A 26,328-nucleotide genomic window follows, 5' to 3' on the forward strand; every position below is an offset into this window, starting at 1 on the left:
GTCTGTAACCTGAAGCGTATGTAACCTGAAGCATATGTAACCCGAGGTACTACTGTATATCAGATTTCCTATATATGTAGATTTCCCCCCCTAGGTTTTCTTGTTAAGTAATGGGGCTTGAATTTAACTATGCTTGCTGACATTACATTGGAATTAATGACCAAATGATGATGCACTCCTGATTCATGTGCGAGTCAGTTCCATTGAACTCATAGTGACTTACTTAGTAAATGGGTTAGGATCTGGCCAAAACAACCTCTCTAAGATTGCGGCATTTTTATATTTTAAAATCATTACTTGTAACAATGACATACCGGCATATCAGGAAACTTGCTATTGCAGCATTAGTATTTCAATTTTTCTCTCTTCAGATATCTATGTTAGATTGCTTCCTACCGGATGTGAATTATATGACACTGAATTTTCTGCCTCTTATCTGATGCTTTTATTTTGCTCTCTCATGGGCATTTGCTGCTTTTCCTGTTTTGGTGTTTTCTGAAAACACCTCTGTGGATAAGTTCCCCTTTTCCAGGTCACTAATGAAGATGTTTTAAAACAATGGATCTAACTGTGATCCCTGTAGTTTCTAAGAGCTCCATCCCTCCTGCAGTTTGGTATGTTGCTGTTTCTCATTACCCTTTGTTTATGGTTCTTCAGCCAGCTTTTGACTTTTGTGTTCATATCCGAGCCAATTATAATTACTTTTCTGAATAGCGGGCCATGATATAAATTATCATCCTGCAAAGCTTTCCCCAATATGCTCTGAGCCCTTGGAGATATTGCAGCATTTTCATTTCTAAAGATGTGGTGACTTACGAGGTATTTAAAGGGAAGCTGCTCAACCCATTGTCACACTTAATTAACATAGGGTAGACATGGGAACTCAGTCTTGCTTTTTAATCAAAGGTGCAGCCACTTAGTCTTTTTAAAGTGAGGGTGGGGCAGAGTTATTCTTCTTTCAGAGTAGCTGATTCTTTCACTTCCACATGATAGTGTGCTTGCATATGCCTTTCAGACCATTGCTGTTTTACCAGAATAAATTGCATTTTTATTGGCTAGCCCAGACTTCCTTAGAATTGGCAGCAGCTTTCAGTGGGTACTGGAAAAGTTACCTCCAGTCATTGGCTTTCAAGGCAAATGTTTACAAGCACTCTTTTTCTCTCCTTCCAGTCACTCTTCAGTTTTGCTACCCTTGAGATTTATTGCTTTCCGTGCTCCATTCCTTTATCATGGAAAAGTACTTTCCTTGGGTTCCTGTTAATCTTTATAGTATGTGTGATTGCTGCCATTTATGCTTACCCAAGCCATAAACCTTATCTGACCTGTATAGACTTGTTGAATTTCTCTTCCTTGTCTGTATAAATCAGACCTGCTGAATTTGCTTGACATGTTCCCTTAAGCTTTTAAAGAATAAAAAGGGAAACTTCTGAATGTCAAAAGTTTCTGCATCAGTGTCTCCATGAGGTTTAGTGAAGGTGAGGGAAAAGCTATAGCTCAGGGGTAGGCAACCTAAGGCCCATGGGCCACAAGCGGCCCACGGGGCTTGTTTAACCGGCCCACGAGCCTCCCCCGAACCGAGCCGCCTGCTCGGCGAGTACCCGCACACTGCTCTAAACCGGCACGGCACAGGGACTCACTTCCGCAGCACCGGAAATCACGTCTGTGCATGTGCAGAAGCCGAAAATTGTGTTTGGGCAGATGCAGACGCTGGAAATTGTGTCTGCACAGACGCCGGAAATCGTGGACAGGCGCGCTCACGCGTGCGCACGATCCAGCCCACAGAGGGATGTCTGCTGGAGTGAATCAGCCCAGGCAACGTAAACCTACTATAGCTGGTCCTTGGTTCAAGCAGGAAAATATTTCCACGAGTGTGTTATGCCTCATGTATTTGTATAGCATTACATGAATGTGTTGATTGTACAAGGAGAGGTGGAAGCTTCAATGCTTCCAGCTCCAGACTGGGGAGCTAAATTAGCCTTAAAATCTTCCTTCATTATTACCTTATGTTTCAGAAATGGTGGAGTAAACATTTATGTTTAACAACAACACCACACATAAACTTTAAACTCAACATCTCCTTGGGTGTCCTGTGAATGGCAGACCAGGAGTTTAAATCCCCACTGAGCTATGAAGCTCACTTGGGCCTGTCATCAACTCTCAGCCTGACCTGTCTCAGAGCTGTTGTGTGGATAATATGGAGAGCCATGTATGTCACCGTGAGCAACTTGGAGTAAAGGTGGGATAGAAATGCAACTAACCAGTCAACGAATATCTTATGACAGAGATACTGTAATTAAGCTTGGACTGTGTCATCTTCCAAAGGTGCCCATGGAGCATGATACTGAGCCAGTGGACCTTGACACCTGTGAAATTGGTGACCTACAATACCACATTACGTAGCCACTTATAAGTAGGTGGGATTCTGGTCAGGTGTTGGACCCCTGGTTGAAATTTGTTCTGCTTCTTATGCTGCGTTAACAGATCTTTGTGGACTATATCAGTGAGTGATGTTTCTTCTGTCATCAGAACATATGAGTGCAGTGTGGCCTTCCCAGTTTCTGACAGAAAAGTTCTCTGTTAAAACAATGGGTCAGCAAATCCCTCTATTAAGACTGGATTAACTGTACTTTTCTTCAGTGGGAAACTGCTACTTGAGGTTAAAAATCACTGCTTCAAGTGACAAGCGAAGGAATAGTAGCCATTTGCTTCTGAAGTTCATTTATGGAAAGAATATCCCTTCAGATCAAAGAAGATTGTCTTGCTAACTAGCCTGTGTGTAAAAGTACAACCTTCCTCAATTGTTAAGCTTCCTAAATGAAGCAGTTCTCCAAAGAATGTAGAGCAATGGCATGCTAATGAAGAGCCAGCAATATTATCTTGCTGTAACGATGGCTGATTGATAGCATCAGTAGAGAATTAATAAAAGGTTGTGGGAAGCAGATCCCTTTCTTCGGCGTAAGGGGTGAAATATCTTCTTCCTTGTCTCTAAGAAAGGTGATACAATTTTTGGACAAACGTTGGGTAAATTGCTTTTCCCTCTGACAACATGAAAGATTCTAGAGAAATACTTTGCACTTAGAAGAGATACCATAGCTGTTACCGGATTTAAAGTCTGCATCAGCCCAAGCAGCACCAGAAACATTTTGACTTGATTACGAGAAGCGTATATTTTATCCCCTTAAGCACTGCTTTGCTTGCCTAATAGGCAGGTGCCCTGACTTCCTGCTCATTTCCGAATCTCCTTAGTTGACCAGGGATGGAACATGAGACGCTGAGAGGGTCATAATCAGAGGCATGGATCCTGTTCTGGGTTTCTGAAACACATGAGTGAGCTATCACACGTGTCCTATTTTTAGAGGCAGAACTTACTTGCAAAGAGTTTGACTTCACGCAGTCTGTTTGTAGCTACTTCCTTGTTTCTATTCTTGATATGACCACGTACCTTGAACATATCTCCTATTTCAGGTACAGTATCATTATAATATCACTATAAGTCTGTGAGCATTTCAGCTGTGAGAAGGTGAAAGAAAAAATGGAAATCAGCACATGACAATGCTGGCTGAAGAGCAGCTGCCTTTTTTTATGAAGCGGAAATGATGGCATATGTGCACTGTGGTTTTGTGGAATATCCTTCAGCTTATCCCCTTTCTGGAATCAAGGGATGAGAGTAAACAGTTAGAAAGCCTATAAAAACCTGCAGGCCTCCCTACTTTATTTAAGTCATCATATATCTGCCAAGGACTCTGGGAATTGCCCAAATATGGGATCCATGCATGTGTGTGGTGGTGATGCGGAGATGGAGGTGTTGTAAATAGGATATTGCTGTAAGCTGCTCCAGATATTTGGCTGTGGAACCAACCCTTAGATTCCCCCCCCCCCCGAATGATTGCTTTTCAGTCGTTGCTTCCACTCAGTTGCATCTCGGGAATCTTAACACACAGTGGAATGCTGGGAGTGTGTGTGGTTCATAGGAATATTCCCAATGTCATTTTGCTCTGCATTCATGCGCATTAATGTGATGTTAGGTGTCCCTTGCTTTTTCTTACCTCTAAAGCATGTCAATTATTTTCTCCCTGCAGGTGCAGGCAGCAGCAGCAGCGCAGAGTGCGCTTGCGGACGAAACCACTTCACCTGTGCTGTTAGTGCTTTTGGCGAATGCACTTGCATCCCTGCTCAGTGGCAGTGCGATGGTGACAATGACTGCGGGGACCACAGTGATGAAGACGGCTGCAGTAAGCGAATGGTCCATTCTGAAGAGGGAGGGAGGGAGGGAGAGGGGAAGGACTGAGGCGAAAGAAGATTGGTGTGTGCCTGGGTGCTGTGAAAATTCACAGGTCGTTTTTTGCCACCACCGTGGCCTGCGACAAGTATCTGCCCTAAGAGTTTCTTCCAGTCCAGCAGAGTCAGTGGCATGTTGCTAACTTGGGACGTGTTGCAACATGTCCCTTTTCCAGACATTTCCTTTGTTGGCGTTCTTGGAAGGTTGTGGCTGTGAGGAGAGCTAGCTGCTTGCTTAATTAGCTTTTGTGGCCCATGCTGTCAACAAAAAGAAAACAAAACAGAGTTTGCAGCCGGTGTGGGTGGGGATGTCTCCAACCTTCAGTTTTCCCTTGTGGTCCTAAAACAAAGGAGAAGGTCCTCAAGAGCACTAGAAACAACGGACAAAATCACAGGATTCCCCCAGAACAAGGAAAGTGGTATAAAAACTGATTTATAAATAGGCAAAACAATTTCACCACCCTTACAAGTGATTCACATAGATGTACCTTTCAGCCCCAAAAGTCTGAAACAAGAAGCAGGTAAAACATACCTTATCCTTGAATGTGGGAGAATGTGCACTGAGAACATCCACATTGAAATGTGCAACAACCATGAAAAACCTACAGAAAAGCTTCTCATTTTTTGTTTTTGTTTTGCAAAACTATGCATACCCCTCTCTAGAAAGAATGATCTCATTTCTACTGAGGAGCAAGCATCCTTGCTGAAATAGGAGTTGAACAATGAGACAAGCTACTGCAAAAGATGCCTGCCAAAATCCATAATAGCAAACGACTTTTCTATTTTAAATGTCTAGTAATGATTCTCCATGTACATCAGTTGACTTGAAAGTTGAGTTTTAGCAATGCAGAAAAAGGACAGAACCTCCCTCAGAGAGATCTAGACTTGAATCATAATTACAGTGCATCCACAATTCCAAGATTTGCACTTCTGCAGACAGACTGTCCTATTTGCATAAGAACTGCCATCACAATGACTGTAGAGCCAAAACAAGGATGCTAATTGTTAGTATTTTTAATATCCAGAAGTACACAGTAATGAAATCTCAAAGTAAAAATGCACTTCATCTGAATAAAGAGAGCCCCGATTTATAATTCTCTGCCCTCAGATTATGAAATAAGGATCAGTGATTCCTGAAAAGTAGAATGTAGCCATTTTACTTTTTAAAAAAATCCATACTTACATGTGTGCACGCACGCACATGTATATATATCTATGTCTGTCTTTCTGTCTACATGTGTGCAGCAGTCATTGTACATGCACACATACATTTCCGGACCCCATTTTCAATGCTGGATTTCTTTACATTTCTAAACGCCTTGGGACAAGGTTACCTGAAAGATGGATTTATTTATTTATTTATTTATTTAGTTATAAATGGCCTTTTCATATAAAATATTGCAAGGGGTTATACAGACCAAAAACAGCAGTACGCATTTCAATGAAACATCATTAAGCTCACAGTAACAACTGGTTGGCAAAGAATCTCTGTTTTGAAACACCTGTCTGAATAATACAATTTTAAGAAGACTTATAGAAATGAGGAGGGATGGCTCTTGCTGAACTTCTGTTGTCAAGGAATTCCACAGGAGCCATCAAACTTCCCCAGAAGAAGACATGACTGATCAAGGAGGAGCGTAAAGAATCACGTGGAATCATGGGAATGGCCTCCCCCAAGAGGCTCTGGTGTCTTCATAGTGTCTTTTTAAATGTGGTTTTAAATAAACTTTACTCCAACGGTGTGGTCTTAAGCTGTGCTGCAAATAATTTTATATTGTTTCTGAAATAACTGAATGCACTCATGTGCAAAGGGAATGTGTGAAGGGTTGATTGAACAGATATAGTTATGAAGCCTAAGGAGGCAGTGCACATTTCGGAAAGGGATCATCATGGTGCTCTGGATCAGGTGCAAACCTTAAATTATTGCTGTATATTTGGTAGTGCAACTCAATTTTCACCTTTGGTAACTGCCCAGCGTCTCACATGCTGTGTGTCTAGTATGTCTGTTCAAATACTGTGATGTGAGAGTCTCCTAGCTGTGGTTTTTTTTAACGAGTCTTGCATGTTACTTGGCTACGGTGATGGTTTAAAAAATACATACAAAGCATTTTTCTGAACCTCATAGCCTTGCACCTCCTTTGCAGTTCTTGTTTTCTCATATACCGTATTTTTCGCTCTATAAGACGCACCTAGTTTTTGGAGGAGGAAAACAATAAAAAAATATTCTGAATCTCAGAAGCCAGAACAACAAGAGGGATCGCTGCGCAGTGAAAGCAGCGATCTCTCTTGCTGTTCTGGCTTCTGGGATAGCTGCGCAGCCTGCATTCGCTCCATAAGACGCACACACATTCCCCCTTATTTTTAGGAGGGAAAAAATGAGTCTCATAGAGCAAAAAATATGGTAAATGGTCTTGCCGGTAAGCAGCATCACTTCCTTTTTCATCTGCAAACTTTACATTTGAAGGATTTTCATCTTTACCAAACCAGTGTCTGTTTAGTTTCCTTAGTTGTCTTCTTTCTTTTCCTCCAACTGAATTAATCTACTCATTTTCCCTAGGCCAAAAAATAAAAATGAAATCCATCTGCCCTCTAAATATTTAATTGGGATGGGCTTATCTGAAGACACGAGGAGGCACGTTGGTACCAAGCCTTAGTTTGGTGTAGGGGAGAATATTTTTGGTTTCTGTTCTTTTGTACCTGTTGAAATGTGCCTATGTGGCTGAAAAAGCCATAGAGAAAAAGGAGGTAGAGATGCTTTAGACCTCCCAATAAATTTTCTGTGGCTTGCACTTCTGCTTTATTAAGAACATAAGATGAGCTTGGTGGATGAGGCCAGTGGCCAGCATCCTGTTCTCACAGTGGCCAACCAGATACCTCTGAGAAACCAGCAAGCAGGATTTGAGTGCAAACCTCTTGTGGTATCCAGCAACTGGTATTCAAAATCATTGCTGCCTCCAAGTGTGGTGGCAGAGCATAGCCATCATGGCTAGTAGCCATCAATAGCTCTCTGCTCCATGAATTTGTCTAATACTGTTCTAAAGCTATCAAAATTGATGGCCCCCACCGCCTCCTGTGGGACTGAGTTCCATAGTTTAAAACTAAGTGAAATTAGAAGTGCCATTGGTTCATACTTAGAGAAATGAATGCACGAGCCCCTTGCCTTGCCTCTCTGGAGCTGCAGAGTGCCATCATCATTTTCGAGGAGGGGGAGCCAGCAAGAGTCTTTAAAATCAAGTGTGGCAGAGAGCAATGAATTAGAATGTGCCCTTACAGAAACAGCAACAACAGCCTTCTTAAAAACAAGGGGAGTGGGAATTAGCAGCAGCGTATGTGAAGTGCAGAATCATGTTGAAGTGAGCAATGAACAGCATATGACAATCAAAGCATTGCTTTTCTTTCTTTTTTCTTTTTGTTGCTTGTCAATTGCAGAATGAGCTTATGGATGCACTCACCCATGTCTTTCTTGTTAGCGGCTGCTCTGATTTTGTGTCTTTCCCTGACATACTTCATCCTCTGAAGTATTCTCCTTGTTCTCCTTGTTATCTGATATCATTGCTTCAGAGTCAGTCCTTGGGTATGTGGCTTTCAAAGAGCACTTCCTATCTCGGGGAGTTGGCTTGTCTCCAGTGTCACAGTTGTGCTGTGGGGTTGGGGTGTGCTCAGGGAGCGTGTCCCTCAAATAGTAGTCCACCATCCAGAGTTCAAGAGCTCCTGGCCCGACCTGGCAGCTTGCAGCCCTTCTCTTTCCGTCCTCTTGATGTCTGCTGCTCTTCCCTCCAACACAGCTCTCCCCCAGACATTGCTCCTTCACCTTCTTCCAACAGGTCCCTACTGCCTTCCATCACTCTTGGTCCTCACGCAACTCCTTTCCCAAACATCCACCCAGGGAAGTTGTGTCAACAACAAGGATGCTCGGCCTCCTCATGCCTTAAGGATCCCTCCCATTACCAGGTGTGCCTTGTACCTAAGGGAGTACAGGTGTGGGAGCTGCACACCCCTCATCCGCAGCTTGCCCACCCACCTGCCGGGCACATGGCACTAAAGGACTGAGTCAGTCTTTCCCACCTGCACTCAACTGTCAGTGTCATTGTGCTGATGCTCATGTGCTGCCAGATGCCCACTGCATCGCCAGAGCAACCAGCGTTACTCCTCCCTCCTTGTCAGGCAATGGGGAAAGAGGTGCTAGGGGTTCACCTCCATCCTGATCAGCTCTGTTGCTCCCACTTGCCCCCTGGTCTTTCTCTCTCTGATCACTTAGGGAGGGTGCCCCATAATCCCCCCCCCCAGTCCCGCTGAGGCCCTCCCCAGAGTCCTCCTTCTCGGACCTGGCATAGAGCGCAGAGCGTTCCATGACAAGCACGGAGCTAGGCAAAAGCGCAGAGCTGCCTTCGCTTCATGAGCACCTGGGCATTCAGCTTAGGCCAGGCATCTCAGTTGCTTGGATGCTTGACCCAAAGCAAAGTAGAGGAGAAGCACAAAGAGCTGATTTTTGCCATCTTCTGGAAGCCTGGCTGATCCCTTTCTCAAGTCACAGTCAACTGTTGCCTTACAGTTCTTGGGTCACAAATGAAAGCCAATAATGTGGGTGAGAGAGACCACATGCATTGTTTTTGTTTGGTTATTACATTTCTTTCATTTCTTTCTTCTGAACACAAAAATGGAACACAAAAGCAGTGAGCACAGGGTTTATTGCATTTTTAATACACAGCAACAGCAACAACAACATATTATAAATATGCTTAAAGCTGTTCACAATGCAACAGCAGTGTCCGTGATCCATGTAGGTGAACCAAAATAAAACATGCCACACAATGATATTCAGCTAAGTTTTACTTAGAATTCCTATTGAAATTCATGGACCCAAGTTAGTCATGGTCATTTGTTTCAATGAGTCTACTCTGAGGGGAGGGGAAAAGTTGAATGCCATCCACTATATATGATAGTATACATGTTTTTACCTCTCTGCAAAGATTAACCCTTTGATGCAAATATAATGCAAATGAAGCTGCTCTAAAAGATTTTTGGTTGGGAGTGAGAAGAAGATTTAGGCTGAATTTAGTATGTTCAAAAGGGTTTAGTTGTGCCAGCCTAAAGGTCAGCCTTGATAATGAAGTGTTTTGAGAGGAGAGGCTTTTGCTGCTTTTCTGCTTTTTCACCCATCCTCATGTAGGAATCCTTCATGGAACTTATAGTCACTAATGGGATTACTGATTGCCTTTGAAACCACCTGCTTTTTAGGCTGGAAACTAATGCTAGTTAAGTACAGTTTTTCCCCATTGTGAAAATGGGCAATTTGGCACTTGAGAAGTTATCAAGCATAATTATGTGCTTTTAGAAGGGTTTTAGAAAATCAAACACCTTGGAAATACAGGAGCTCCTTATAGAGGCTCTTGTGAATGCTGCCTCAGTGATAGGAGGAAAAGAGAAAGGTCTTTTTCATTTGGATTTTGCCGGTTGATGGCCATTGATGTATGTGGGTATTTCCAGCATGGTTGAATGAAATGGGAAATAAAGAAGAATATAGGATATCTATTTATTGGCTGCTAATCCCAAGATCATGAAGCTGAGGCTCCAGTACTTTGGCCACCTCATGAGAAGAGAAGACTCCCTGGAGAAGACACTGATGCTGGGAAAGATGGAGGGCACAAGGAGAAGGGGGCGACAGAGGACGAGATGGTTGGATAGTGTTTTTGAGGTTACCAGCATGAGTTTGACCAAACTGCGGGAGGTAGTGGAGGACAGAGGTGCCTGGCGTGCTCTGGTCCATGGGGTCACGAAGAGTCGGACACGACTAAACGACTAAACAACAACAAATCCCAAGCAGCAATATTGGCTTTTTCATTGGTTTCTAAAGCAAGGTTTTGTGGTTGGAAGGAGCCAATGGCTCCTGAATCTTGGATTGACTAGATGAAAAGCCTCATAACTTAAGTCTTCTTTTACATACAGTGCCACTTCATGTACTATATGTATGCAATATATAAGGTATATGTGGACTTTTGAAAAAAGTGGTCAGCTTATGTTATAGATATCGTATAAGAACTTAAGAAGGGCTAGCTGGATGGTGCCAGTTGCGCATCTAGTCCAGCATCCTGTTCTCACAGTGGCCAACCAGATCCCTGTGGGAAGACCATAAGCAGGACCTGAGTACAACAGTGCTCTACTCTCCTGTGATTTCCAGCAACTGGTATTCAGAAACAGACTTACTCTGACAGTGGAGGTAATTTTCTCTCTGTCTCCTTCAGCTCCTCAAAGTTGGCCGCCTTGACTCTGGCCTCCAGGGTATGCACATGTTTTTGGAGAGCCAGATTCTTTCCACTGAGTGCATCCTCTGTCATGCTTCTAACTCTTGATGCAAAACAGTATTGAGCTATTCTCCTTTTTTTAGACTTTTGCTGATACCCTTTGACTGCTGTTAATTGCAGTTTCCTGGATGGAACTCTAGCGTTTGGTTTATTTTTATTTTTATTGGCAAGGATGCAATCATTTTATAATTACTATTTAGTCAGACACTTCCCTTGGTTTTTCACCCCAATTGTGTGTACTCCGGGACCTCCTAACATAGGTGGAGTGAAGGAAGGAAGGAAGGGCTTTTGCTTTCATACCCATTGCATCACTTTCCCAGACTCGCTGGGGAGGTTTCTAAAGGGCTAAGGAAAGGTGAATGTGATTTCCACTTCAAAACTGGGAGTAATTGTTTCACTGAAGACCTAGGCTGACATAGGAGTTGGAGCAGTTTCCATTTTCAAGGTAGAAAATGGGCAATGTATCTGGATGTCCTGGGCTGCCCAACCAACGAGGACCCCCCCCCACTTGACCTCACTGAGGTGGTCTAAAGGAAATCAGAGGAATACATTTGGCACCAGCTTGGCTACAGGAGTTGCCAGAAGGAGGCTCCACTCTGGATTTGTGTAGGATTTACTCCTTAGCCTTTTCTTCTCCTGAAGATACCACACAAGGCAGCAGAGGTTTAGGATCCGAGTTTTCCTTCCCCTAGATGGGTCCCTTTCTGTCCCTCCCTTCACTCTACAGAAACTACCTTCTTGACCATTGGACCCTATATTAGTCTCAGCTGCTCAATCCACCAGAACCTGTCTTCACACACAGGGGAAGTCCTTAACTCACCAAGGGTTTGAGACCCATCAGCTACCCTCACCTGGTTAAGCTGGCCAGTCAGAATGGTTTCCTGGTGTGTTGCTGCTGTCACATGCTGACAGCTTCTGGGAGTTACAGGTGAGAGCTGAGTGCAGGGTGAGGACCAGAGGTAGACCCCAGAAGGAACATGACGTTTCCCCCGCCAGAGGTACTATCCCTCCTCTAACAGTCTACTTTGAAAGAAAAAGGCTTCTGTTGTTGCCATTGTCAAGCATTTAGTTGTCAAAACTCTTCCTGATCTACTGCAATTTATCCAGCAGTCTAATATCATAGCACATTGCTTATGTTCTTCTTAGGAGCTTACGTTCTTCTTGGGATGTGATGTTCTATGATACAGGAAACAAACTCCTGGACTGAGGATGTGCTTGCACCAGCACCCCATTCCTTAATTATAACTGTGTGTCCATCCACCCTGAGCTATTATTTTGCACCTGGCTCTGGTTGGTGGAGCTTGAAGTTCTAGTAAAAATCCAAAATAGATCTTGCAAGTTTGAAGATGGTCCACCCATGGCCAAGTATGAAGAACACAGCCTGACTTTGCTGGATTGGCAGACATGCTGAAGAGGGAACAAGGGCCCCTCTTTGTGTGTAACCGTTTCCCTGTGTCACTTTCCCTCCGGCCCCTCTCTCTCTCCCCCTAACTTGAAGCTCATTTTTCATATTTAAGGAGGGCATTACATTGGGAGAAGCTACTCCCTGTAGGTTTGGAATTTCATTTTGAGCAGTTGCCTCATGAGAGTAGCAGCGGTTCAATAGGATAATGGTATCCGCTATGAACCAGCGCTAATGGCCTAACCCTGTGGGAGCCAGAAGAATTCTCCCCCAGAGAGCCAGCATGCAAATTCCCTTCCAGGCGGCTACTGCTCAGACCTTTGGTGATTAGTCATGCTGGGGCTCAAGGCTGCATATGTTGGGAGGGGTGGGATTGTGTGTGTGTGTGCTACAGCTGAGGCCTGGGAGAGTTTGGTCTGCGCAGAGAAAGTGCTATCTCCTCTCCCATCACATCAATGTGCTCTGCCTTTCTAGGTCTTAAAACACCTCCCCCCCTTTTTATGGAGAGGAAGACAGTATTTCCAGGAGTTAAGGAAATGAAGAGATAGTTCAGAATAAATAGGCTTTCTAGTTATGCCTTACTCTTCATTGGCCAGGATGGAAAAGTAGCTTAAGTTACATTAGATATAGAAAGAGCAGAATTGGTATGGCTTATACATTGTTTTGAAAGCGTCCCAGTCACAAAACTTCATTTTTCATACTGCATTTAACCAGTAAGGGGTTACAGAGTGTTGTAATTGAGCCGAGAATTAAATGTGCATGATCTTAGATTGTCAACCAGCAGGTTTACATTCTTGTTTTAACCTGAAATATATGAAACAACAAATATTTCTTCTGCTGTTCATGCAAGGCAAAATAAGGGGGTACTCAACCTCACATTAAGAGATCTGAAGGGAAAAAACCAAAGCTTGATGGTTTAATCCAAGTGTGCCCTTGCAGTTGTGTTCTAGGAGTTGTGTGATATGTGAAGCATTGCTGTTTGGATCTGTGAAGCATTCAATTGTTTCATCATGAGCATAGTTTGCTGGTCCAACCCATGAAAGCAGTCATTTGAATGGTACCTAATTGCTGTCGAGGAAGGACTGGTCTATGGATTTAGAAAGCACATGACATGGGCCTTCTGGAATTACACCAATTCAGAATGCAAATGGAGGCCCCATGTTTGAATGTTCCAACATGTTAAAAAACAAACTAATAACACCGACCATACCTCCCCATATGACCTGTGAGGTGGTTATGAGAAAACAAGGCCTGTCACCTGGAGCTGTTTGACATCAGACAAAGCCGTGATGCCAAATTTGTAAGCAAGTATTGGGAATGTACCAGTGCATTCCTTCTTCTTCCTTTGCAGCTCTGGCTTGTAAAAACCTTATTTTCAGCTTCTGTTCCAGAGCTCAGAGGTGAGTTTGGGGCCAGCCAACATAATCCCATTCCACCTATTCACCTGGAGCATTTTAGAAGAGAGGACTTTTAATTGTAAGGAGTAAGGCCACCCATTGGAGGAGCACGCAACTAATTTTGAAGTTCATCTTCCAATAACAGTCTGGTTATATGTTGTGGTAACTTTTGCATCCCTTTCTCCCTTGGCTAGGAACAGTTTTTCCTTCCTTCCATTTGAGATACGAGTCTTCAAGGCTGGTAAGGCTGGGAACATAGGCTTTGCTTCCCATGTTAAACTTGCAGCCGTTGCCTTAGATAAAGTCAGGTAAATGGGGAAATGGAAAAGGACAATCTGTATTGTGTGGTTAACTGTTGTTTGCACTGGACAGTGGCAGGCAATTCCAGTTGATGTGGAGCTTGAAGCAAGCAACACTGACCATCCAGTTCCTAGACTGCAAGGGCACTTCTCTTTCCTCCTGCTCCTTGTGTGTGTGTTACTGCTGCATTCATTCCCCTGCCATTCTGTGTTGGTGGAAGGGAAGAAGCCCAGGTGATGACAGCTGGGAGATAGTATCAGCAGACCAGGCAGGGATGAAAGGGTTTCACAATCTCCATCTTCTCTTTGCTCTGTTCTATTCTTCCTTTCTTTTTTAAAAAATAGTTGGAAGTAACATTGTTCCTTTGGAGAACACACCTGTCAGGAGCAAAGTCCCGGTGCTACTCCCTTCCAGTCATAGTTGGCAGCCCTTGAAAGCGCAGCCCTCCCAAAGGCTGAGAGTTTCTTTCAACCCTGAGGGGGGAGGCAGGGCTGTGATTGATTTATGCTGTCCTTTTGAATTCCGGCCTTTTACGGATGGCAGCTTCACCTTTCTAAGGGATTATTCTTCTTGCTTGCTTGGGGATGTGAGGCTGCCAGTACTGAATAACCGCTGAGAATTGTGGACGCATTCTCACTGCGCGCGTCTTGGGATGTAGTTGGGGCCTCTCCAAATGAACAACTAATAGAGCAACAAGTGTGCCCTTGTGGCTCATTTGTCGTCTGGCATCCGCACGCATTCTCTTGCTTAGTTAAAAGAAGGAGGGGAGAGAAATAGGTTTCCCCCTTTTGCCAGGAATGTAGGAAGCTTCCTTATACTGAGCCCAGACCGTTAGCCTGTCTACACTGAGTGACAGTGGCCCTCCAGGATTTCAGGCTGGGCCCTCTTCCCAGCCCCACCCAGAGGTGCCCTACTCAGGGATCCATCATGGGACATTCTGCATGCAAAGCAGATGCTCTACCAACTAAGCTATAGCTCTTGGCATAGCGATTCCTGTTCTGCATTGCCTTTATGTCATGCAGCTTTCACTTTTGGTGATAGTGTGCTTTTGGAAATCTCAGGCTGAGCTACCCTCGAGGTATGGTTGAGCAGCATTTGGGATGCGGTCATCTCAGAGTGACTAACCAGGCTAAGAAGGGTAGCAGAAGGTGTGTAACAAAAAGAGATACCCTTGTTGAAACCTTGTACTTGTTTTATAGTTTTGTTTTTCATCTTTTCATTTTCACCAGTTGTTATATCTGTTCTCTCTGTTTTATATACATTATAAAAAATGGAATAAAAAATATTGACCAAAAAAAGAATCCTGGTCTTCCTTCTTTTCATATGCAAGGAATAAACATAACAATTCTCTCCCACCAACTACTCAAATTTGTCTGCAGAGAGTGATATTAATCACTAATGCCTTAAGAATATGCTTGAAATGACATTACATAATCAATGTAATGTTCTATTTTTGGTGGAGATTGTATTACATAACTAGACTTACACCCAGTTTTCCTTGTAACCGTTTTTATTATTTTGAAGAAAAAAAAATGAAAGGAAAAAAAAAAAGCTTGGATAAAGAGAGCCCTGCCCAGACAGAAGTATCCTGGGTTCATTACGGTTACTAACTTTGTTTTAGTAAGTTGGTCATGTGTAATTTCTCTTTTATTGTTTCTAGTTCTCTTGGCACAAGTGTTGTAGGATTAAAACAAAACAAAACAAAAACCCCATGTATTGGTGCTCTTAATCAGTTCCCTCTCTTCTCCTCCTTCCATTCTAGTGCTGCCCACTTGCTCCCCCTTGGATTTTCACTGCGACAACGGCAAGTGCATCCGTCGCTCATGGGTCTGCGATGGAGACAATGACTGCGAAGATGACTCTGATGAGCAAGACTGCCGTAAGTTCATTCATCGCCGGTCCTCAGAAACAGGGCAGAGCCACTACTGCTGTTCCACCCCACTTGGTAGGATAGCGGCTCCAGAGTCGTGACTCACCTGCCTGGGAAGCTGGCGTTGTGGCTCCACCCCCACCTGGCAATCTGCTTCTGCAGGTCTCGTGCTCAGAATCGTTTTCCGAGAGCACAAAGAGCATAGCTGGCGTATCTCAAGCACAGCTGGCTCTTTACAGGAGTAAGACAGGTCACTAAAAACCACCATTGTTATTATTAGCAGCAGTTGTAATGACTGTGGTGTAGTTTGCAGTCCCAGCCAGGCTGGGCATTGAGTGGCCTCCTCTGGTAGGTGGGATGGGCTGCCTCAAGCCCTTGGGGATGGTGTCCTCATGCTGCTGTTCGCTTGATGCTGGGCTCCCGTAATAAGGGCCTGCCCCATAAATTGAAAGAGGACACAGTTCTCAATGATGCTGGGCAGCACACAAACACTTTCCTGGCTAAGCGAACCTGTGTGTGTTTCTGACTTTGCTCGCCGTTTGTGCTTCCTGTATACTTTACAGCTCCCCGGGAGTGCAAGGAGGATGAGTTTTCATGCCAGAATGGATACTGCATACGCAGCCTGTGGCACTGTGACGGTGACAATGACTGTGGAGACAACAGCGATGAACAATGTGGTTAGTAGCCAAATCCCACAGAGATTGCTAGAGAAGGGCTTGCGTGGACTTTTGTTGAAGGCAGTGGGCTAAGATTTGTGCATTTCAGAATCTTTGCAAGAAGACTGCTGGCAGTGGGGATTTAGTGTAGCAGATAGGGCTGGTTGGTCACTGCTTCCAAGTCAGTGGGTGAGATCGAAACAAAAAATGCTCACAAAGTATTTGCACAGAGGGAGAAGGCTGGGAATTACTCTCCAACCAGACAGTTATTGTATATGATATGATGTTAAAGTTATATTTATATAACCTGCAAATCCCGCCTTTCCTCTAAGGAGCTCAAGGTGGCATACGTGGTTCTCTCTCCCCCCCCCCCATTTTATTCTCACAACCTCGTGAGGTACATCTGGCTGAGAGACAGTGGCCTGCCCAAGGTCACCCAGTGAGCTTTAGGGTGAACCCTAGTCTCCCAGTTCCTAGTCCAACGCTTCCAACCATTACACCACACTAGCTACCTCAGAGGAAATTAAGATTACACATTTGATTATTCTGGGCCAAGCAACAGGAACTATGCTGCATTCCTTTGTTGCTATAGGCTGCTCCTGGAAGATTGGGCCTCTCCCAGACAAAACCCCATTGTCATGTTATCACCAGCCTTGTGTGAACCTTCTTGTATTTCTTCAGAATTCCTGAAGATCCATTCAAAAATTAACCCATTGCCTAGTACAGTGGTACCTTGGGTTACAGATGCTTCAGGTTACAGACTCTGCTAACCCAGAAATAGTACCTCGGGTTAAGAACTTTGCTTCAGGATGAGAACAGGTGGCGGCAGCAGGAGGCCCCATTAGCTAAAGTGGTACCTCAGGTTAAGAACGGGCCTCCAGAATGAATTAAGTTCTTAACCCGAGGTACCACTGTATTAAAAAGGAAAGAGCACATAAGCAGTGAGCACATTTGTGGGCTAGCAGATGATGAGGTGGGTGTTGAGGCACCTTCTCATGTTGACAGGTGGGTCGCCTAGGAGGGTGGGATGGGATGGGGGAATGACCTTTCCATTGAACTGCTTCTTGTCCTGCCTTCCAGATATGAGGAAGTGTTCGGACAAGGAGTTCCGCTGCAGCGATGGCAGCTGCATTGCTGAACACTGGTTCTGTGATGGGGATACAGACTGCAAGGATGGATCAGATGAAGAGAACTGCCGTAAGTATTCTCTCTCCCCCAAGTCGTACTTTCCACTCTGATGTCACATGGTATCTTTTGTAATGAATGCTAGGCATACGTCAGTTTTCTCTTGAAATAAGGACCTATTGTGACTCTGAAGCCTTGCAGTGGTGTAATAGAGCATATAGATTAGCAGTGCAAATCTGTGCAGGCATTTTGCCAAATTCATACTCCTGAGCCCAAAGCTCTGCTTAAAATTACATCACCCCTCCTCCCTTTGATAACAGCATGCATCTGTCTTAAGCTTTGAAATGATAATGGGCTGCAGCTAGAGCAGCTGTAACCTTCTGCAGCACCTTTCTTCTCTTTCTGTCTTAAAAGAGCAATGCGTTCTCCCACACGAATGTTTTTTAGAGTGACTCGCAATAAACGCAAATGGGGAAAAGTCACATTGCAGTTGAAAATCCGTATTCATTATTCAAGAAATACCTGTGAGCAAGGACGAACTTTAAAGGGTCTGATATGCTGCTCAAAGAGAAAGCAATAAGATTTTTAGTTGCAACGTCACCATTTCCATTCATATTCTTCCTTGAGTGTTACTCCAGAAACACTTATGTGAAGGGGAGAGTTGTGTTGGACTTGCCGTTTTCTTCAAAGGAAGGGCATGTTAACCACCCCCACCCCCCATTATGCAGGTTGGTTATCATTAAAAACATTTCTTCCAAGGAGCTCAAATTGACATACGTGGTCTCCCCCTCCCCATTTTATCCCCACAACAATCCTGTGAGGTAGGTTAGGTTATGAGACAGGGGCGCGCCCTGGGTCACCCAGTGAACTTCATGGCTGACAATGGATTTGAAACCTGGGCTCCCAGTTCCCAACACTGACCTACTGCCCCTGTAGAAGCAGGGAGGGGGAATAAACCACTCTGCAAAGTTTTCAACATCTGCAGCCAAACCAAGCTACCAGCCACGTTCAATTACTCATAGTTGTGTGTAAAAGTTCTCCGTGTTTCTAAATTTGTGAGACTAAGATGACTGCAACCCCCTGAGCAGCCTGTATCTTTTGATACAAGCTATTGTTGCTCTCTTGGTAGGAAAAATTTGGCTAACCTTTTGCTACCACTTAAGAAAGTAGTGCTGCTTTTTTTCTTTTAAGTTAGTCTATTTGTTTTCTTGGTCCCATAAAAGCCACCATGTTACTCATTTTGTATATCTCTGGTATCTCTTGGCAACTTGAGGTTTGTTTCCCCTATCTGTTTCCTGAGCACTGGGGCTTTGAACCACACCTTGAGCAAAGATTTTTGTGAGCATGGGAAAGCGGCTCAACTTTTTGGGGTGGGCGGGTGGTGGAAGAGGATCTGCTTGAATTTGTCCCAAAGATTCTGAGGAAGCACTCTCAATGAATTCCTTCCCAGGACTTTATCCTTGGCTGCAGCCTATGGAATCATCCCTCGCATAATCTCCCTTTGCTTGGTCCTTAAGTTTTATCACCAGTGAGTTAAAAGATTTTTGGAGTTAGCTGCTGGGAGTATTGGGGGAGCTGGCTGTAGCCTATTGTGGGGTTGCCTGTTTTCTGCAAGTCATTTGGCGCTTTTTATCAGGTTTCTGTTTCCCCCCTTACCTCTATGTCTGAGCAGTAGCAATGGCAGAACTCCCTCTCTTCCTCCTCCTCCACTTCTGTCTCAAGGGCATTTTGCAGAATTTGTTCTAGATAGGAGGAAACTTCAAAAGGTCTGGGGGTGGGGGTGGGGAAGACGACCGGGGCTGCCAGCTCCTGAAGGGCAAGGGTGGGGAAGGGTGTTGTGTGGGGTTGTCTTTTATCTCCCCAGATAATAAGAGCTGGCCAGCAGCCAAAGCTGCAAAGACTTCTGAGCCAGGAAAAAGGCTCTGAGAGAGAAAGCCAACCTCTCTCTTTCTCTCCTGTTCATTGGCTGGGCCTTCCCTCCCTGGTTATTAATAAACATCCATGCCTCAGGGATGGGAGAGGAACGAAACTCAAACGTTGCCATGTTTAGCGGCAGGGTAAAAGAGGGATTAGGAAAGGTATCTTCTTAGGCCTGGGTACTTCTTTAAAATCTGCCTTCATAGCTTTTTGAAAAAACACACCCAAGGTGAGTAGTATTTCCTCCTTTTAGAAAGGTGTAGCCTTGCTACATCATTGGTGCTTCTCTGCCCCCAAGTTCCCCATCCCTCTTGGTTAGTATTTGCAATGGGAAAAGATACATGGCCAGAATGGTTGACCCCAAGCATTGTCTGAACCAGAGGTGATGAGCATGTGTTGAGCTTTTAAGCTCTACCCTTTTCCCTACAACCAGAGCCACGTGCAAAACATTGGCTTAGTGGGGAGGGAGAATGCAAGCACTTCTAATTGTGGAGCAGCATGTGTGTGACCCCGGAATCTGTTTGTAGTACCAGAACCAAGTTGAATTTTTAAGTGCAAAAATAAAAAAATCTACTCTTTGATTTTCATTCATACCAGGGTTTCATTCTTTCAGCAGTCTAATTTAGAGAGGGGGGGGTTTTCCTCTCCACTCACGCTGCTATTGGTAAATTGGTCAGGAGTCAGATTTACTGATCTTCTGTGGATCACCGGAAGATGTACCACTGCTCACCCTTGGTCTGGATTCCACTGTGCTAGGCTCTTGGTGGCCGTTCATTTGCCTTACCTAATCTAATGCTGGTGTGTGTGTGTGTGTGTGTGTGTGTGTGAACACTTGTGCATCCCCTGCTGTGGCAGTTCTGCTCAGGCTTCCTCCCAGAGTATCTTTTTCTTTTTGTGTTCTGTGGTTCTGGTTTCTTCCCTCTTTGAATCTTACAGTCCTGACAGCGGTGCCTGGGCACATTGTCCCAGCACACACAGAATGTTCTTGTCCTGCCTAATTCTCCTTGGAGGGCTCTTTTCTGTGCCATAAAGAATTGCCGTGGAGAAGGGCTTCATTGTAAAACCTTTGTCATAGATTATGCTGGGTGTTGCACAGGGTCAGAGTTCTTGGGAAGAATTCTTACAATAAAAAAAAGGGGGAGAGAGAGATGTTTGTTCTGGCATCATTTTGAAAGAAGCCGAATTCTTCAAAAGCCTGGCACCGCTCAGGATGTCTTCTGCACAGCAGTGTTAGCAAGATTTAAACCCTCAAATGTGCCCTCTGCTTTTCAGCCTTAGAAACTTGGCTACCATCAGACCTTGGCACAGTCAGTTCTTAGGTGTATATGGGTGTGGTTCCAGGGACAGGGAAAATTATAGCTCTGTGATGGCCTGGAGCTATCTCAAAAGGTTAGCTTGCTTTTTGGGGGCCTTTAGAAAACAGTGGGCTCAGAGCACTTGATGAACACTTGGCATGCTTGCGGATCGCCATAAGTCAGTTCACATTATGGTTCCCCCATGGATTTGTCCATGCGCTGAAATCTGCTGTTCTTAATATGTGTACTGTCACACACACACACATGCTGCTGCGTCTGCCTGCCCAAATAATTCTATTTTTGGTAGCGTTCATCAGGGTGCGGCACCACCGTGATTTTTTCATTTTTCTGATATCTAGTATTGGGATAACAGTAGGGAAGGGCTGCAAAGGTTTCATTCTTGGTGGATACTTGCAAAGCAATGAACATTTCGTCCAGAAATAAAGATTTGCTGCAGTGCAGGTAACACTGACACTTTTCAGTGTAGTGGCAGGCTTGTATATGCGTGATGCCTTCCTCTTTTGTCTTTCTGTATTGGAGAAGAGCCACAGTTTAGTGCTAGGTCATTTGCTTTGCCTGCAGAAGGTCCCTGTTTCAATTCCTGACATCTTCAGGTAGTGCTGGGAAAGATTCCTGCCTGAAGTTCTGGCCTAGATGTACCAAGGTGTGACTTGATTGAAGGCCATTTTCTGCGTTCCTGTGTACCTTGTTGCTCACAGTGCCAAAAGCACAGGGTGGCTAGCCTTACATAAGTATTCTTCATCCTTTTTTTTAGCATCAGATATTCCAGCAACAACATGTAGCCTGGAGGAGTTCCAGTGTGCATATGGGCGCTGTATCCTGGACATCTACCACTGTGATGGAGACGATGATTGTGGGGACTGGTCTGATGAATCCGACTGCTGTAAGTTACCTGGGGCGATGGCATGCTGGGTGGGTTGCTGCATTGCATTTTAAAAAAAAAATCAATTTCATTTCTGAGAAGACAAAACTGTGCTGCATTGAGAATCCATAGCTTCTACGCTCAGAAGAAATAGTACAAATCCAAGAATACATTTGCTTCCAGCGATTCTGTTTGCAACAAGGGATTTCCCCAGAATTAACACTGGGGTGGAAAGGCAAGAAAGGGAATGTCCTAGGGAACATGCAGTGGAGGTACCTGGGATTTACTCTAATCTGGGCTCAATAAAGAATGGATTGTAATGCACTGTCTTCTTATTGCAGCCTCTCACCAGCCATGCCGCTCAGGCGAGTTCATGTGCAACAATGGTTTGTGCATTAATGCTGGATGGAGATGTGACGGTGACTTTGACTGTGACGATCAATCGGATGAGAAGAATTGCAGTGAGTGCCTTGGGGCTTGCAGAAGAGGTTTAGTGCAGGGGCAGCAAGGGGTGTGTGTGGCCGTGGTGATATCAGATGGGGCAACTTTCAGTTTTGGATAAGACACGCTGGCTTTGTTGTTTGGATTATATTTCTGTTGCTAGGTATTCGTTTAATCTTAGTATATATTCATTAATATGTTTGGCCTATTAATGCTTGAATGGCTATTTCAATTTAGGGATGTTTTGCAGTTAGTGAATAATATTTAAACGTTGCTGTGTTATGTAAACTTTTCTGATACATGCTTATTTGCCTTATTCAATATTTGCCTTCTTCTTCTTCTTCTTCTTCTTATTATTATTATTATTATTATTATTATTATTATTATACCTCCCTGTACCCAGAGGCCGAAGGGCGGTTCACATAAAAAGATCACAGTATATAAAATTAAAATGAGACTTTATATTTAAAGTTAGGGATGCTTTCCAATTAGTGAATTCTACTGAAAAGTTATCTAAACCATTTCTGATGGTGTGAGGCACTTTCGGGTAAAGTGACATACAAAAAAACCCATGATGATGAAGAGGTGGAATTCACTGAGTTCTCTCATTTTTATTTCCTCAGCTACGTCTATGTGCACAGCTGACCAGTTCCGCTGTAAATCCGGCCGCTGTGTCCGCCTGTCTTGGCGCTGCGATGGGGAGGATGATTGCACTGATTACAGCGATGAAGAAAACTGCGAGGATACAGGTGAAAACTGTGAAAGCAAACCATTGTGTTGCAGGGTTTTGTGTGTCCCCCCACCCCAATTAGCCTTCCTGTATTAGAATCAGTTCTTAAATATTAGAATTTACAGAATTGGGAAGGGAGTTCCAGAATTTGGTTCCAACTACTGGATGAAGCAAACCAGTATGCCCCGAGCCTTCATTTTAATACTTGTTTTTATTAAATGGTTTTCATAGTTGTTAATGAAATCCCGTTGAAAATAATAGATGTGAGTTAGTCATGTCCATTAACTTCAATGGATTTACTCTTTGTGGGACTAGCATTGAATACCACCCAATGTATATAGCAAGTTACAGTGTAAGTTGAGGCTACTAAGCTAGATACAGTAGGTCAGTGTTCTGACTTGGTGTTAGGCAGCTTCCTGTATTTTACTGAGGCCGTGGAATCTTCTAGAATGTGACTGTAAATGGGGATAAACCAATATCCTTACTGTACATGAAAATTAGATTACTTTCTCTTAACTGCTTCTAACTTTCCTTTATGCCCCTTTAGGAAGTCCCCAGTGTGCCCCAGATCAATTTCTGTGCAGAAATGGACGCTGCATTGGTCAAAGAAAGCTGTGCAATGGTGTAAATGACTGTGGAGATGGCAGCGATGAGAGCCCTGACCAAAATTGCCGTAAGTCAGGGCTGCCGTACGTCTGGAATTTCCCAGACATTTCACATCACATTAGACCATACCTAAAATAAACTGTGATTTAGTGTGGACAAGAAACATGCTGCCACGCACTGCAGGAAACATAGGTGCTTTGTTCCTCCTCTGCTCCTGCTGCAGTGCCCTGAGACAGGTCACGGTCTGGCTTCTGGTGTAATCTGAACCTGTGCCCATGGTTTGTTTCCTGTAAACAGACCATAAGCAGTAAGCCAAGAGCAAACCTTGGCTTACACTCATGGTTTGTTTGGAGAGAAACAAACCATAAGCCCTGGGTTCAGACAACGCGCAGAGTGTGGATTGTTTCCGGCAGGAGTGGGGAAGTAAAATGCGAGCAGCATGCACCAATATACTGACAATTCACATTAAGCCATAGGTGGTTTTTTTTTTTTTTTTTTGAAAAGCTACGGTTTAATGTGATGTGTTAACCTGGCCTTTGTAGGGCTTCCGCAGCATTTTAGAAAAAATAAGCAGCTGCCTGGTGAGTTTTCAACTAAATGTGCTTCTTCTTCAGGTCTTCGAACTGGAGAAGAAAACTGCAACCTCAACAACGGGGGCTGCGCCCAGAAGTGCCAGATGACTCGAGGGACGGTGCAGTGTACCTGCCACACAGGTTACAGGCTCCTGGAGGATGGGAGGTCATGTCAAGGTCAGCAGCCTCATGCCTTGAGCCATCTGTTGGTAGAATCATGCATGTCTACAATATGAGTGGATGTATATTTTAGATTCCTGCTCTGGCCTCTACCCCAGTGCTGCCAGGACTGGGGTTTAAACAAGTGTAGGGCCAACGACTTAATTGCTCTGGGACTCATGTGCTGTTTGCCCACTGGATATACTGAGCTGAAAGGCCTGTTGGTCTGCGCTCTTAAGTTCTTAGCTCCTCTTGCGATCTCTATCATGTAGTGAGCTGAAAATTAACAAGTGTGGAATCCAGAGCATAAGGAAGAGCTTTCCAGTCCCTTTTGCACACCTGAATACTTTCTTCCTTTTCCCTGCTTCAGACGTGAATGAGTGTGCAGAGGAAGGCTATTGCAGCCAGGGATGCACCAACAACGAGGGCGGCTTCCAGTGCTGGTGTGAGCAAGGCTACGAACTTCGCCCCGACAAGCGCAGCTGTAAAGCCCTGGGTACGAAGGGATTCTCCGCTCTGGTTGGATGGTCACTACCTAGAAAACACAACCGTGCCTGATGCAATGTTGTCGGCTTAGTTTGGAGCTTCAGCTTTTATTTGGAGTTCAATTCTGAGTTGCTGATTGCACCATAGAATAAGACCCATGCTCTTTCTTTATCTCCCCCCTGCCTGCATGCTCCTGTTGAAAATAGAAAATGGGTATGTTTGGTGGCAGTGGTGAAGCTCTATGGCTGTGCTTTGAGCATCTTAGCAGGCAGTTGCACATCAGGGTAAGAAGTAGCAGAGTGGGTGTCGGGAAGCCTGGAATGAAGAGCACGATTGGATTTTTAGTGAATGTTTGCTTGTCAAAGGCTTTGAGGTGGCTGAGCCAAGAGATTTGCAGTGCTTATGTGAGGCTTTTTTGCTAGGATTTAGATATGCTGATTCATCTGATTCCTGAGAAACCACATGGCAGCTGTGCCAGTCCCATCAGCAAGGGCTGCAGATTCTGACTTGAGCAAAACAGAGCAGTTATGGGAAGGGAGGGTTGACGTGGGTGCTGTGGCCCATATGCAACCCCACCCCAATAGGCAAAATTTTCAGATTCCCTTCCCCACATTTCAGATTGAGTTTATAAGGAAGGAGTTGAAATGGAAGACGTTTGCTGGTTCTATATCGGCAGAGCATTCCAGAGGGCTGGGCCAATGACACTAAAGGCTCTGTCCAGTGAGCCTCGCCAACATGGGGAGCAACCACCGACTCTCCTGCCGACGTTCTCAGCGATCAAGCTGGGATAGAAGGGTTCAAGAGATCCCTGAGGTACCCTGGACCTAACTTGTTCCAGGGCTTCAAAAATTAATACAAGGACCTCAATGGGCAACCAGCGCAGATGTTTTAGCAATGGCGTTGGCAGGGATCCCCATCGCCAGTCTGGCCACTAGATTCGGCTGGAGCTTCTGAACCAGACCCAAGGGCAGCCCCATGTAGATTGCATTGAAGTAGTCCAGTCTTGAGGTTACTGGTGCATGTACTACAGTGGTCAGGCAACATCCTGATATTGGTATAGATGTTCTTGTTAATACATTTCTCTGTGTGTTTTAGAGACCCTGCGTTGTCTTTATGACAGTGATGGCGTCCAATCTTACCAGCCCCCCTCCCTTTGTCTGTCCATGTCCTTCAGGGCCGGAGCCTGTGTTGCTTTTTGCCAATCGGATTGATATCCGGCAGGTCTTACCCCACCGGTCAGAGTATACCTTGCTGCTGAACAACCTGGAGAATGCTATCGCCCTTGATTTCCACCATAGCAAGGAGTTAGTCTTCTGGTCTGACGTCACACTGGACCGCATCATGAGGGCTAATCTCAATGGCAGCAATGTGGAGGAAGTTGTGTCCACAGGGCTGGAGAGCCCAGGTGAGCGTCTTTGAGAATTTCAGAGTCACGGGGAATAGAAATATATTGACTGCATATATTGAAGCGGGGAATGATGAATCTCTAGGTCGATAAACTAGTGGTTTTGCTAGTGTAGCGCTGCTTTGATTTGGCAAGGCATGGCGAAGGAAGGACTCTGCTCCCCTTTTCCTTTAGGAGGGGAAAAATTGTGGTAGTTGCTTCATGGGATTCTCTTCGTTGCACAGAATACACTAATCACCTTGACTTCCCTTCTGTTTTGTGTCCCAGGTGGATTGGCCATTGACTGGATCCACGACAAGCTGTACTGGACAGACTCTGGAACATCTCGCATTGAAGTGGCAAACTTGGACGGCACCCACCGGAAGGTGCTTCTCTGGGAGAACCTGGAGAAGCCTCGCGCAATTGCCCTTCACCCCATGGAGGGGTGAGTGAGGAGGGGTTGGTTTTCAGGGTGGTAGATCCCATGTTAATTTATTTGTCCAAACATACTGAACTGAAACTGGC

General features: G+C 44.6%; 1 protein-coding gene across 4 annotated transcripts in view; it reads left to right on the forward strand.

The window, feature by feature from the left end:
• LRP4 (LDL receptor related protein 4) overlaps positions 1–26,328 on the forward strand; it is a 93,607-nt gene that overhangs the window by 40,572 nt on the left and 26,707 nt on the right. For all 4 annotated transcript variants that reach the window (XM_053386829.1, XM_053386839.1, XM_053386819.1 and 1 more), the window contains exons 2-13: positions 4,080–4,232; positions 15,442–15,558; positions 16,113–16,226; positions 17,286–17,402; positions 21,318–21,446; positions 21,767–21,886; positions 22,490–22,615; positions 23,144–23,269; positions 23,817–23,951; positions 24,304–24,429; positions 25,594–25,824; positions 26,092–26,248. In XM_053386829.1, the coding sequence (XP_053242804.1) occupies positions 4,080–4,232; positions 15,442–15,558; positions 16,113–16,226; positions 17,286–17,402; positions 21,318–21,446; positions 21,767–21,886; positions 22,490–22,615; positions 23,144–23,269; positions 23,817–23,951; positions 24,304–24,429; positions 25,594–25,824; positions 26,092–26,248 (1,651 nt within the window). The remainder of the gene's footprint in view (positions 1–4,079; positions 4,233–15,441; positions 15,559–16,112; positions 16,227–17,285; positions 17,403–21,317; positions 21,447–21,766; positions 21,887–22,489; positions 22,616–23,143; positions 23,270–23,816; positions 23,952–24,303; positions 24,430–25,593; positions 25,825–26,091; positions 26,249–26,328) is intronic.

This window comes from Podarcis raffonei, chromosome 1 (genome assembly GCF_027172205.1).
Source record: "Podarcis raffonei isolate rPodRaf1 chromosome 1, rPodRaf1.pri, whole genome shotgun sequence".
Classification (NCBI taxonomy): Eukaryota; Metazoa; Chordata; class Lepidosauria; order Squamata; family Lacertidae; genus Podarcis; species Podarcis raffonei.